The sequence below is a fragment of the Cyprinus carpio genome, chromosome B24 (genome assembly GCF_018340385.1).
Source record: "Cyprinus carpio isolate SPL01 chromosome B24, ASM1834038v1, whole genome shotgun sequence".
NCBI classification, from domain to species: domain Eukaryota; kingdom Metazoa; phylum Chordata; class Actinopteri; order Cypriniformes; family Cyprinidae; genus Cyprinus; species Cyprinus carpio.
In genome coordinates, this window is record NC_056620.1 from 21,629,715 (window position 1) to 21,643,875 (window position 14,161).

General features: G+C 34.9%; 1 protein-coding gene across 1 annotated transcript; it reads right to left on the reverse strand.

The window, feature by feature from the left end:
- Positions 1-7,087: 7,087 nt before the first annotated feature.
- On the reverse strand, positions 7,088-8,293 carry LOC109089207 (pentraxin fusion protein-like). Its single transcript, XM_042752320.1, has 3 exons — positions 8,063-8,293; positions 7,894-7,964; positions 7,088-7,776 (listed from the first exon to the last, which is right to left on the reverse strand). The coding sequence occupies exons 2-3, from the start codon at positions 7,943-7,945 to the stop codon at positions 7,154-7,156; spliced, it is 675 nt and encodes a 224-aa protein (XP_042608254.1). The 5' UTR covers positions 7,946-7,964; positions 8,063-8,293; the 3' UTR covers positions 7,088-7,153.
- Between the last annotated feature and the right edge of the window lie 5,868 nt (positions 8,294-14,161).

Sequence of the window (14,161 nt, forward strand, 5' to 3'; positions counted from 1 at the left end):
CACTGTTTTTTTTAACATGCAGTGATATGCTGTAAACTTCCATAAGCTACATAGAAAAGAAAAATAATCTTTTAAAAAAAAAAAGAACACAGTAGGTGTATTCAAGTCACTAAACAGTTCCCGGTTTGAGCCTCCCCCCTATCTTTTTTTTCCCCCGTTAAAACCCGTAAAAGAGAAGGTTGATGTTTCCTAAGAGACATTTGGGGCATGCCTTTTATAGACCATTTTTAAAAGACTGAACATGTGTTCTTGAAATTTGAGTAAAAAAATAACCTGGGAGAACTGCCCTGAAAACCAAATAAACATTTCCCAAAGAGGAAAAAAATTTTATAAATGGGACAAGATATAGTGTTTCATAAATATTTGATGATCCCCCATCATGAACTAGAAGGTCTAAAGTATTGAAATCTTTGGGGATTGAGCTTAGACTGAGGAATGGTCCTTTCTAACATGCAGTGGCACGCTGAACTTCATGAACAACATTTTGTAAATTCTCTTTAGTTTTTATAGACTCATTTCATGAGAGATTATATAAAGCCTGTGTTCTGGTATGTGTAAAAAAAAAAACTCACCAGGGGCCTATTGATGGGAACTCAGAAAAGCTAAAAATCATTGACATTGGTGAAATACTTTGGGGAAAATTGTTTTTACACCCCCAAAAACCTTGATGTTCCAAAATTTTTTTAGTGGGGGGTTTTTAAAAGCTAATAAAAAACATTTTTAATGTTTGGGCCCCAGTATACTCATGGGGCCAGTGAAATCATGTTTTCTGAGCATTTTTTGAATTTATTTTTTAAAAGCCTTTAATAAAGAAAAATTTAAATACAATCCCATATTGTACATAATTTTAATTGAAAAATTGTATAAATGAAATTATTTTTAAAGTTAATTATAATTTAGTGTTTTCAAATAAATTTTTGGGTTTTCATAATACATATTGTTTTTATATATATATATATATATATATATATATATATATATATATATATATGCATAGTAAAAAACATATTATGTAAAGACAAACATTTATTTTTGGATGTGATTAATCGTGATTAATCAGTTTCTCAGATCGTGACACGCATGCAGAGAGTAAACGCTGAAAGACTCAGTGGCTTTTCAGGAGTGAGTTTAACAAAGCTGCTGTTAGTCTTGGTTGGAAACAGAAGCACTTTATCTAAAAATGAAAAATGTGGTAAATTTTAGTAGCATCTTGCTGCAGGTCTGAAAGAAAAAAACGTGCAAGAAAAACCATTACTTCTTTTAGCAGACAAACTCTTCACTGCATCTTAAGTGTTCAATCACTTTTTAGAGACAAGGTCTTGTTTACATTTAGTATTAAGATGCTTTTTGGTTGATCAGATAATGTTTATGATTTACACCTTTTTAATCTGTCACTTTTGACCACTTTCCTGATTTCTTTCAGAGGAGGGTCTATGAGTGAGTGTATGTATGGGCTGTTCCGAACTTTGGATCTAATATTGAGAATTAAACCCAGTAAAAATGTACTTATGATTGCATCTTATGAGACTGTCTTTGGAAAACTGCATTTTTAAGGAGAAAATGCTAAGCAATGGTGTCGACTGTTGTTTGTATATTTATTGGCTAAATTAGACAAAAAGTTAGTTGTTTCAGACACGTAAATGTGTAAATACAGTAATGACACATAATATGCTAAGTATCATGGCAAGATATCATGAATGAATGAATGAATGAATGAAGTCAGAGGCATAATTTGCATTTTTCCATGCTCTGACCTCTACTCTCTTATGTCTCTTGCGGTCATGCTGATGCATATCAATACGATAACAACCTATGTACACATGAATAACAGCCTCATTGTCTGAACACAAATATCAAATCGTTTCATTTACAAAATGACTGATCCTTCAGGCTGATCTGTCTGATCATAGTTTTCCATTTTCACATTTACAATTATTTCCAACCCTCAATGTTACTCTCTGTTTGAAATGATCTGTTTATAAAGGGAAGTTTGTTTAAGTCATGTGAGTAAAGGGCCACTGTTAAGATTGGCTAACATCACTACATAGGCAGTGCTGGGTAGTAACTGGTTACAAGTAATCTGGATTACATAATTAGATTCCAAAACGTAAGTACTTATATTTAGAGTATATTGCATTTTAAAATGTGCATAATCAGATTACAGTTTCTTTATGGATTACATGATTACATGTTATTCACACCATGGCAAATGATTCATAATTTTTTGATTCTCCATAATTCTTCTTTTTTTTTTCAGTTTTAAAATTTTTCCAATACGAGAAAAAATCTTGTCCAGGATTATGAATAAGGAGAAGCTTTATAGATTGTCTTCACTCAAAACTCAAACACTCGCACACTACAAGATTTGAAAATCGTGGCGCATCACAAGATATTATTAAGTCTATCATTATTAATCTTAATAATGTCTTAAGAACTGTCACAGATATAGTCAATTTATACGTTGCATAGAAAGAGATGTTACCCTGTATTTTGTTACTCAATATAAAAATATAAAAATAAACATAGTAACACAAATTAAACAGCAAATATGTAATGTAACCTTGAACATGAAAAACATGTTAAGAGAGCACCCCCCTTCTCTCAAAAAAATTAGAAATTTAAGTTTCTCTCTCTATAACATCCCTAAACACAGGATGAAAAAGTTTCTCTGTAAAAATGCTCTATAAACATCCTGCAAATATAGCCACTGATGCTGTCTTTCGGAACTATTGGGAGCTCCTTTAATCATGTGACCACACGGCAGCGAGATCAAAGTTTTCCAACAGCTCTGCTCTGGAAGCAATTATATGCAAATATATCAGCAAGAGTGATGTCACAAATCCCACAATATTCAAATGAGTTGTTTTTGGTTAAATAAATGTTATGCATTGTTTTATTGAGAAGGATGTACAGGATGTTTTCACGGAACAAATACCAAAGACAAACCTTTTATGTGCATTTGTTGTTGTTTGGGGAAAATACATAATATCAAGGTACTTTTTTGTACAAAACTGTTACAAAAGTGAAGTTTAGCCAATTAGGTAAATGAAAATCTGTTATGATGGGTGTTCTGAACTAGCTGAAGTTAAGTTATTTATTTATATACAGATCACAGACACTGAAGTTGTAATGGTGAGAATTTTTTTTTTTTTTGTTAGCCCTTACAGCTTGGCAAGTCATTAAAACAGATGAACAGATTGCAGAGACTGACACAACTGTGTGACTTTACACCTGATCAGAAAGATTTGTGTGTCTTTAAACCTGATCAGAAGGACGGTTATATTTGATGGTGTTCCAGTCAAACACATTTCCCTTCGGCACATACGTTTTCCTGGTTTGATTAAACCGCCCTAATATGACAGCAAGAGAGAACATAGTCCCCACATTTTCACATCTGTAATGTCTCCTACAAAACTCTAGTCTGCGTCAAATGTGCTCACATATGCATAAGGGGCCCTGGCCCGAGCAGAGACTGACACAACTGTGTGACTTTACACCTGATCAGAAGGACGGTGCTGTAAGTATGTATTGAGTTTTTTTTTTTGAAAAGATGAATATAACTATATATGATGTTTTTTATCTAAAAATGAAAAATGTGGTACCTTTAGTAGCCGCTGGTGTCAAAAAGACGAGACAGAAAAATAAACCCAACATCTTGCTGCAGGTCTGAAAGAAAAAAACGTGCAAGAAAAACGTTACTTCTTTTAGCAGACAAGCTATTCACTGCATCTTAAGTGTTCAATCACTTTTTAGAGGCAAAGGTCCTGTATACATTTAGTATTAAGATGAGTTTTGGTCGATTGGATCACATTTATGATTTACACCTGCTTTTTTAATCCATCACTTGTGACCACTTTCCTGATTTCTTTCAGAGGGTCTGTGGGTGAGTTCTGATCTTTCAATCTAAAATCGAGAAATAAACTCATTCAACTTATGCAACTTATGACTGCATCTTATGAAACCATCTTATAACCGTGTTTTTAAGGAGAAAATGCTCAGCAATGGTTTTGACTAATGAATTCTATAATCATATTGAAAACCAAAGACAGACATGTAAACAATGTTAAAACCCTGATTTTCACCACAGGGAAAACACCTTTAAACACCTTACCAAACCCAAACATTAAAAAACTGCTATTCATCATTCACACCATGACTGTATATCATAAACAAAAAGTAGTATCCTTTATTGTTTCCAAATTCACATATTTGAGCTGTTTCATGTCTGAAAAAAGTGAGTTGTTTCAGACATGTGAATGTGTAAATACGATAATGACTTTGACACATATGCTCAGTATTGTGGCAAGATATCATGAATGAATGAAAGCAGAGGCAAAATTTTTATTTTTATTTAGGAAGAGCTAAATAAACTTCACTGCATCTAAACCAACAACATGTTTATTAGATCCTGTACCCACTAAATTACTGAAAGAGTTGGTACCTGTAGCAGAAGAACCGCTTCTCAATATTATTAACTCGTCGTTATCTTTAGGTCACGTCCCAAAACCATTCAAGCTGGCGTTATTAAGCCTCTTATTAAGAAACCACAACTAGATCCTGGTGAACTGGCAAATTACAGACCCATTTCAAATCTTCCATTTATGTCTAAAATTTTAAAAAAAGTTGTGTCTGCTCAATGAAATGATCTCTATGAAGAATTTCAGTCGGGTTTCAGGCCCCATCATAGCACAGAAACTGTGCTTGTTAAAATTACAAATGACTTGCTTCTTACATCAGACCAAGGCTGCATCTCATTGCTAGTTTTACTTGATCTTAGTGCTGCGTTCGACACCATAGATCACGACATACTCGTAGATAGATTACAAAACTATACAGGTATCCAAGGGCAGGCTTTAAGATGGTTTAGATCCTACCTGTCCGATCGCTACCACTTTGTTTATTTAAATGGGGAGTCATCTCACACAGAATCTTGCAGATTACAATTTGCAATTAGACGGATGTACTGTTACTTCCTCTACTGTCAAAAATGTTATATTAGACAGTAACTTGACTTTTGAAAATCATATTTCCCATGTTACAAAAACAGCATTCTTCCATCTTAGAAACATTGCCAAGCTACGAAAACATGTTACCTGTTTTCTGATGCAGAAACGCTAGTTCATGCGTTCATGACCTCTAGACTGGACTATTGTAATGCACTTCTAGGTGGTTGTCCTGCATCCTCAATAAACAAGCTACAGGTAGTCCAAAAATACAGTGGCTAGAGTCCTTACCAGGTCAAGAAAATATGATCATATTACCCCAATTTTTTAGTCTCTGCACTGGCTACCTGTTAAGTTTCGTATCAGTTACAAAATGGTATTACTTACCTACAAGGCCCTTAATGGCTTAGCTCCTGCGTACCTAACTAGTCTTCTACCACGCTACAACCCATCAAGCTCCCTAAGGTCACAAAACGCTGGACTTTTGATAGTACCTAGGATAGCTAAGTCCACTAAAGGAGGTAGAGCTTTTTCGCATTTGGCTCCCAAACTCTGGAATATCCTTCCTGATAATGTTCAGACACTTTCTCTGTTTAAATCTAGATTAAAAACACACCTCTTTGGCCAAGCATTCAAATAATGCATCTCATAATTTTGGACCTGCTGATCAAATGCGCATTATTATTCTTTAGCTTGGGTTAAACTAATTTTTTTCTTGGCTGGAACAGCAGCTACGCTAATTATGTCTCTATTTGTTTCTCTGTTTTACCACGGGATTTACATCCCGTGCATTATTTACATCCCGTGGTAACTAGGATTTACACAAGCTCCAGTCTGGATCCAGAACACCTGAGAAGAGATGATGCCAGCCCCTCAGAGGACCTCAGATGATGCTAACCCAGAGACAACATACAGAACTACCACATTTGCTATAAGTTTGACTGCATAATTGCTGTTAATAGTGAATATTTGGAAATCATGATTTCTTGTTGTCCGAATTAGTCAGTACATTTTTTCCATCACGTATCATTGTGTAATCAAAATATTTTATTGTACTTTTCTTCTGGTAATATTTCATTCATTTTACTTATAAAAGCCCTAAAGAGTCCTTTACGTAATTCTACTTTTTTCTTATAAAACTGTGTCCGTAAATCTGTCAGCTCTGTTACCATACCATACTTTGCCTTTAAATGAGTGGAATTATCTCCCACAACTATGTAAGATACAGGAAATGATGTCACTTTCCCTCACTGTTAAGATCTGAAGCACTGAAAAGTCTATGTGCTCTCAATAAAAAAAAAAAAAAAAAATCTAAAAAGTTCTTACACCAAGAGTTATTTTATAAAGTGTCAAATCTGTTACCACAATATCAAAAGGAAACAGATATTTTTCACTGATCACACTTTGTGTTATTTAAAAGTCTTTTAATCATGATTTCAGTAGTGCCATGTGCTCTTAGCATTTATGCTAGCAAGTGCAGTTTTTGAAAAACTTTTGACAGTCTATCAGACAATTCTGTCAATTCTGTTACTTTACAATTCTGTTACTTAAAGGGTCAACTCTGTTTATGAACTATTTTCACACACACACAAAAAATGTTGTTTAAAATCTAATAATAATAATTATTGATTTATTTTTGCACCCTTATAATATTTCAACAACTGGATATTGTACTGTTTATAAGAAATTTTCAGATGAAAAATATTTGCTCCAAGTGGACGGTCCTGTGAAGACATAGGTTTTTTTTTTTTTTTTTGTGTTTCAAGTGATGGAATGTAAGGACTGTTTGTCATTACCTTTGCAGAAGCACAAGCAAAAGGCAGAAGATGCATGAAACCTATTTAAAATATATTTGTAACATCAAGATTTTAGGTTAAAATTTATGTTCACAAAGTCACATTTCTTCAAAATGTTTCACCACTTTAATGACCATTTAACTTGTCTGTAAATTTTCACTCACACCTCTTTTTCTGTCAAGGAAACTTTGGGGAAAATATTAGGCCTATATCATCATATTTTTTTGTGAGAAAACATACTCACTAGACTGAAATTAAATGAACATTTTTGAAACTTTTTTCAAATTATGCACAGACAGTGAAGTTGTAATGCTGATAAAAATTTATTTGTTAGCCCTTACAGCTTTGCAAGTCATCAACACAGATGAACATATAGAGATTGACACAACTGTGTGACGTTACACCTGATCAGAATCAGTTATTTTGAGCCACCACCACGTCTCCCTTAATCTCATATTTGATGGTGCACCAGTCAAACACGTTTCCATTTGGCACATATGGTTCCTGGTTTGAATAAACCTCTCTAATCTGACTGCCAGAAAGAACATGATCCCACATTTGCACATCAGTAATTTCTCCTACAAAACTCTGCTCTGCATCAAAGTCACTCAAATATTTATCAGCGTCTTGGCCGAGCATAACGGTGCCGCCAGGACGGATTGAGAGACCTTTTCTATAGATCTGGAACAAACTGCGACGTCCATCCACCCAGAAGGCAGTGAGACCAGTCGCAGAGTTCCAGGTGACACACAAGTGAGTCTGGAAGGTGGAGAGAGGAGGCAGATGGAAAAATGCTGCAACACCACTAGACTGAATATACAAGGCCATGCGACCATCTTTCTCTCTCCACACGTTGAGTTCATCAAACTCAGGTGTGCGGTAAGTGAACAGAATGATCTCCCTCCCGCCCTGGAGCTCCATCGCAACACGCATGCAGAGAGTAAACGCTGAAAGCCTCAGCGGCTTTTCAGGAGTGAGTTTAACAAAGCTGCTGTTAGTCTTGGTTGGAAACAGAAGTGCTTTACCACTGAGGCCCACTGCAAGACAAAACCAAATGAAACCATAAATATACCTATATATGCAGTTTTTACAATAGACAAAGTGAAATCCCCCTCACAACAATCCATGTGATCTTTAAATGAAGAATGTGGTACCTTTAGTAGCCGCTGGTGTCAGAAAGAGCAGACAGAAAAATAAACCCAACATCTTGCTGCAGGTCTGAGGGCTAAAAATACAAAAGAAAATCCGTTCTTCACTGCATCTTAAGTGTTAAATCACTTTTTAGAGACAAAGAAACAAACGGTTCACAATAAGAATACTTACAATGTTCAACAATTGCTGTCAGAGAGAAGATGACTTCAGGTCAGCTGTTTGTCTCCTAGATAGTCGTGATGATCAGGAGTGTCTCGAGTATTTATTAGCAGAATGGGTTGAGCCCAGCTTCAGGTACGAGCATCCCAGTCATCTTTTTGTTAATAATTAATTTGTTTTAGTTTAACCTGTAAAAGGGAAGCTGACGTGTCCTGCATTGTTATGCAGCGGATGAATGCAAAATGCAGTTACGGATTAATTCAATGAGATTCATACTATAAAATAACACACAGCAGAACTGACACACAAGATAAATAATATCATTTAAATGATAAAAACAGATCGCATTTCAGAAATACACACTTTCTTTGTACACTCACATACATTTTTAACCTAAAATCTTAGCTTTGCTGTTATAATGATAATATTTCTGATAATGACTCATCCACAACAGATCAATACAGTCATGTGTGAAAAATGACATCATAGCATATATAGATATAAAATTCATTTAGATTTGAATTTTTTTTCAAATCTCAATGTCTCAAACAAAAATAAATAAATAAATAAATAAATACAAATAATCCATACGTATATTTTCCTGAGGAAAAAAAAAGAAACACACTTCAGAAAAAGTCTTAGAAACAGTGATTCAAGGGAGGACAAAGCACAAATTGGTGTCAGTGTGTAGGGCATCCAAGGCTCATCGATGCATAAGGGCAACAAAGGCTGTTCTGTCTCGAGCAAACTGATAGAAGGTCTACGTGTCAACACAGTCATGGCAGTGAATGGGGTTTAAGATTTTGAAGTCCAATAAAAGTACATAAATCCATCATAAAAAGTGCTCCACACGGCTCTGTGGGGTTAATGAAGGCTTTCTGAAGTGAATCCATGTGTTTTGGTAAAAAAAAAAACATTATTTAAAACTTTAAAAACCCTAATCTCTAGCTTCTGCTATAACTGTCGAACACGTGTCACAAGAGAGTGGCGTTCCAGCAGATGACGTAGGCGTAGCGTAAGCTCAGGTGAAAATATGCATGTCTCGCGAGAACCAAGTTTTGTTTACAGCAAAGGAAAACCAGTCTCCTCTTGGCCTATATCGAAATCGATGGACTTATATGCACTTTTATTAAACTTCAAAATCTTAAACCCCATTCACTGCCATTACAAAGCTCGGAAGAGCCAGGACATTTTTAATATAACTCCAATTGTATTCATCTCGAAAAAGAAAGTCATATACACCTAGGATGGCTTGAGGGTGAGGAAATCATGGGGTAATTTTAAAATCTATCCCTATAAGGTGTTATCTGATTGTATGCGGTTTGTGAATGATATACTTATTTAACCACTGTACTTGTTAAAACACTGTCAATGAGAATGCAGTCTTGTTTAAAAAAAAAAAAAAGAGAAGGATATCAGCTGTAGCATAGAAATCATGAAAATGAATTTCTGTGGCAAACCTAAGGTGTTCAGATTATAGCTTTTCCACTTATCCACACATGGCACAATAAAGTGACAGTGGAATCTTCTTGGTCTAAAATCCATCTCCACATACTGTACATTAAACATCAAATAAACTTTATTGACTTTGGTTTTGTGCCATTGAGCAATATTTGCAGAATGTTGATGGACAAATTACTTTGCTGGAAAATTATCACTGTGCATGGTGTCTGTTTCACAGAATATAAGATAGTCTTAAGAGGTTCTCAAATATTTTCTTGAGAATATTTTTTCCTAGGAAGAAAATCGCTTTCGTCTTATCTGTTTGCACGATGTCCGGTTCATGAATGTTCATCTTTTCATCAACTTGATGAACCAGTTCACTTGTTTAAAACAACAGGAGACTCGCATCAACACTGATCCACAAGTTACTGGATCAATACTCAAGTTAACAACACTGATACTATGATAGCAGATGTACTTGAATGAGGGGGCGACATTGATAATAATAATAATAATAATAATAATAATAATAATAATAATAATAATAATAATAATAATAATAATAATAATAATAATAATAATAAGCAAACTGGCATATTATGATTTCTGAAGGATCATGTGACACTGAAGACTGGAGTAATGATGCTAAAAAAAACAGTTTGATCACAGGAGTAAATTACATTTTAAAATATATTCAAATAGAAAGCAGTTATTTTAAATAGTAAAAATATTTCACAATATTACTGCTTTTGCTGTAGGCAACTTTGGATGAAATAAATGCAGGCTTGGTGAGCAGAAGAAAATTCTTTAAAAAAACACTGAAAATCTTACTGTTCAAAAATTGTTTAACTGGTAGTGTATAGATATCATTGCATATTTTAAAATGTAGCTTTGATCACAGGAATAAATTACATCTTCAGCATCATTACTCCAGTCTTCAGTGTCACATGATCGTTCAGAACTCATTCTATACTGATACGGGGTGTGTTGTTGGAAAGGAAAGTGTGGATCAGTCCAGTAGGGGGCGCTAATAGACTGCCTTATCATATAAGTACCTGAACAGTATTAGCATGCAGTTTTATTTTGGTAGCAGCATAGAAATTGTAAAAGCTAATTTCTGTAGCAAACCTCAGCTGTTCATATTATATGAGAGATCTTTTCCACAATAAAGCAGTCTTCTTGGTCTAAAATCTGTCTCTACATTACTGTATATTAAACCTCGAATAAACTTTTTGCCTTGGTTTTATGCCATAAGAGTGGAAAAGTACTTTGTTGGAAAATTATCACAGTGCATCTGGTGTCGGATTCACAAATATTTTATTAAGAAAAAAGGTCAGATGTTATCCGATTCTATGGTAGTTGGTGATGTCTGGTTCATGAATTTTTTCATTTTTTTTTTTTTCATTAGCTTGATGAACCAGTTCACTTGTTTAAAAAAAACTGGCAACTCGTGTCAATAGACTCAACACCCATCCACAAGATACTGGATCAGGTATTGTCACAACTCAGCTCAATTTAAGTTACAAAAGATTTCTAATGTCAAATAATTGCTATTCTTTTGAACTTTCTGTGCAAGGAATACTGAAAAAATATCCCAGTTTCCACAAAATAATTTGTAGCACTGTTTTCAACATCGATAAAATGTTTCTTGAGCTGCAAATCAACATATTAGAATGATTTCTGAATTGATCACGGCATGATTCAAAATATATATTCAAACAAAAAACAGTTGTTTTAAATTGTAAATATATTTCAGAATATTATGTTTTGTACAAATAAATGACTTTGGCTTTGTGCCATTGAGCAATATTTGCTCTTACTTAGCTGGAAATTAACAGTGAGTCTGGTGTCGGATTTACAAATATCTTTTTATGATAGAAGATAAGATGTTCATAAGAATGTTCTTACGAAGTTCTCAGATATTAGATATTCTCTGACTAAATCTGGAAAAACATTAAAACTAAGCCATCCACCTCCTGACGCTGAGTCTGTACAGAGATGCATAGACTCGTTTATTCCTGATTTACAATCTGAGAAAAAATCTTGTCCAGGACCTCGGTCGGCTCCAATATTTGTCTCAGATTATCTGGTAATACGAGGCTTTTTCTGATAAAATCTTAAAACAGACTCAGGAGCTTTTAAATCCTAACCAATTAGGAAATCTGGAGAATAATGGGAAGCTTTATAGATTGTCTTCTCTCAAAACTCAAACATGCACGCACTACAAGATTTGAAAATCATGGCACATCTTTTAAATCCTAACCATTATGAAGACTATCATTAGTAATCTCACAAACATTTGAAATGACTTATATCTGATATATTATGAAGACTATCATTAGTAATCTTAATATCTTAAGAATTGTTGTAAAAACATGCGCAAAATATGATCGTGGTTTTGCGCAGCTTGTCAGTGAACAATGGCTCTATGCTGCTCCACGTGAAAGCACGCACGTGTAGAGATTTACCGCTGATTACAGAACCGGCTTTACTGACGAGATGCGCATTAAATATTGTGCGATAAATTTTAACAATTATCAAGCAATTATCATATTAAATTACGTACAAATATATTTTACTGTCTTCATTGTTTAAATTTTTTATAATGCATTATTTTCTCGACGATCTACCAGTTCACATTTACAACTCTGTGTTTGAAGCGTAAAAACATGAGTTGATTTCCACATCGGTCTGAACAAAAACAGCAGTTGGGCTTATTGAAAATGCAGATTCATTCTCTGCCAGCAAGTGACGCTTTGGGAACAGCAGAAATATAGCTCCAGGAAACAGCTGTACACAAAGCAGCCCAGCAGACTTTGAAACATGCAACATTCATATTTTTATTCAATAAAATCATATTGCAATTCTTGTCTTTCTGTCCCCAAATTTATGACCTCTTGAAATCATAATCAAGACTTCCTTGTACCATTTAAGACTTTTTATGGCCTTAAATTTGATGATTGAACTAAATTGCTCTTTACCTTTCACCTAAAATCTGTGATGTTTTTGACCTTTTAATGTAGCAAATTATCTCAAAGGGGGAAATATTAATAATTACTCATAACTTGTTATAGTTCATATAGTTCATATATAGTTCATATCAGCTTTAGGATTAACTGTTGCATAATTAATTTTTACAGTCGACTGATCTGTTCAACCACTGAACTGATAGCACCATCTTTTATCAACTCAAAGGTTATTCTCCTGGCCAAGAAGGAAAGCTTTCTCACTGTTAATACTAAACAACACAAGAGCATGTAACAAAATCAAATGTTTAAGTGACCTTGATTCACGAGCAGTGAACACAGAGACAATCAAGAGAATAAATGGGACTAGGTATAGCACGGCTAAACTAAGCATATATGTAGGATTACAAAAAGGTAAAGTTGAGTGAGTGAGAGAGAGAGAGAGAGAGAGAGAGAGTTCTTTATTCATGCAATGGTCAATGCTTTGGCAATACTGTGGCAAGTCATGCCAACTTGAATTGAACTGAGAGACAGAGACAGAGAGAGACACAGAATGGCAAGCTTTACACATTCCCAACCCTAAGAGCCAGCAAGGAACCAAAATCACCATTTAAAAATGGGTTAAACTTACAGTGCATCTATCAGTTACTAGGTTACTTGCATTGGTTTTGATGTGGAACGAGAGTCTGAAAAGTCAGGAAAGTATGGTGGCTGAGAGAGCTCAGTGTGCTGCAACTTCAGAAAACATATTCAAATAGAAAAACCACCTGAGAATCAAGAAAACATCTTCATCAGTTTGACAACACGTGTTGCAAATGCTCACAACACAACCAAATAAAGAATTTTATTTGCAGTGCGTTTCTTTATTTGTTTTGTGTTGTGAGCATCTGCAGTGCATGTGTTGTCAAATTGATGAAGTTGTTTTCTTAATTGGCAGGTGTTTTCTCTATTTGTAGCGTGTTGAGCTCTCTCAGGCACTGTAGGAAAGGCTGAGTTCAACGTGGCTTGCTGGCGCAGTCCCTTGCGGGTCTTTCAGGAGGATTTGGTCAGCAGGTAATTCAAATGAAGTTAATTCAGAAATAAAGTGCCAGAATGGTCAGAAGGCATGTGTCTCAAGGAGAAGACTCAGCATGGAGAGTTCAGATAGGGATATTTCGATGGTGCTCAATCACACCCATCTTTGGTGGAATGGCCATAATGGCCGGGAGAAATTTGTCTTTGTCTCTGTTTACAGGCCATATGCACGTTTATTGCTGGTCTGGAGAATGGGTGCAGTTTTAGCCAAAGTTTCGTAAAAATAGTATGATGCATTTCATAATCACACAGTGTGCACCATTGTTTAGGAAATAAAAAGCAGATAGTTTTGATACCAAGAAAGAACCGACTAGAACATTTTAAAGCAGAGATACCTTCTTACACCTGGTTATAAGCATTTAGAGTTTAATTAATACCAATAAAGATTTATAACTAGGCTAATATACGGACAGACTTGAATGCATCACTCTCTGTGGGAGTGGGCGGTCCCTGCGGAGCTCCAATTCACTGATTGGTGGATATTTCTCTGCAGGATTAGTGTAGTTCTTCACCAGGAATTATGTTTTTTTTAAAGTAATACAGACTGATGGCTTCAACAGAACTGATAAATAACACCAGAGCTCGTAATAGACTCAGGCTAGATGTCTTTACAGGCTAGACTTAAAAA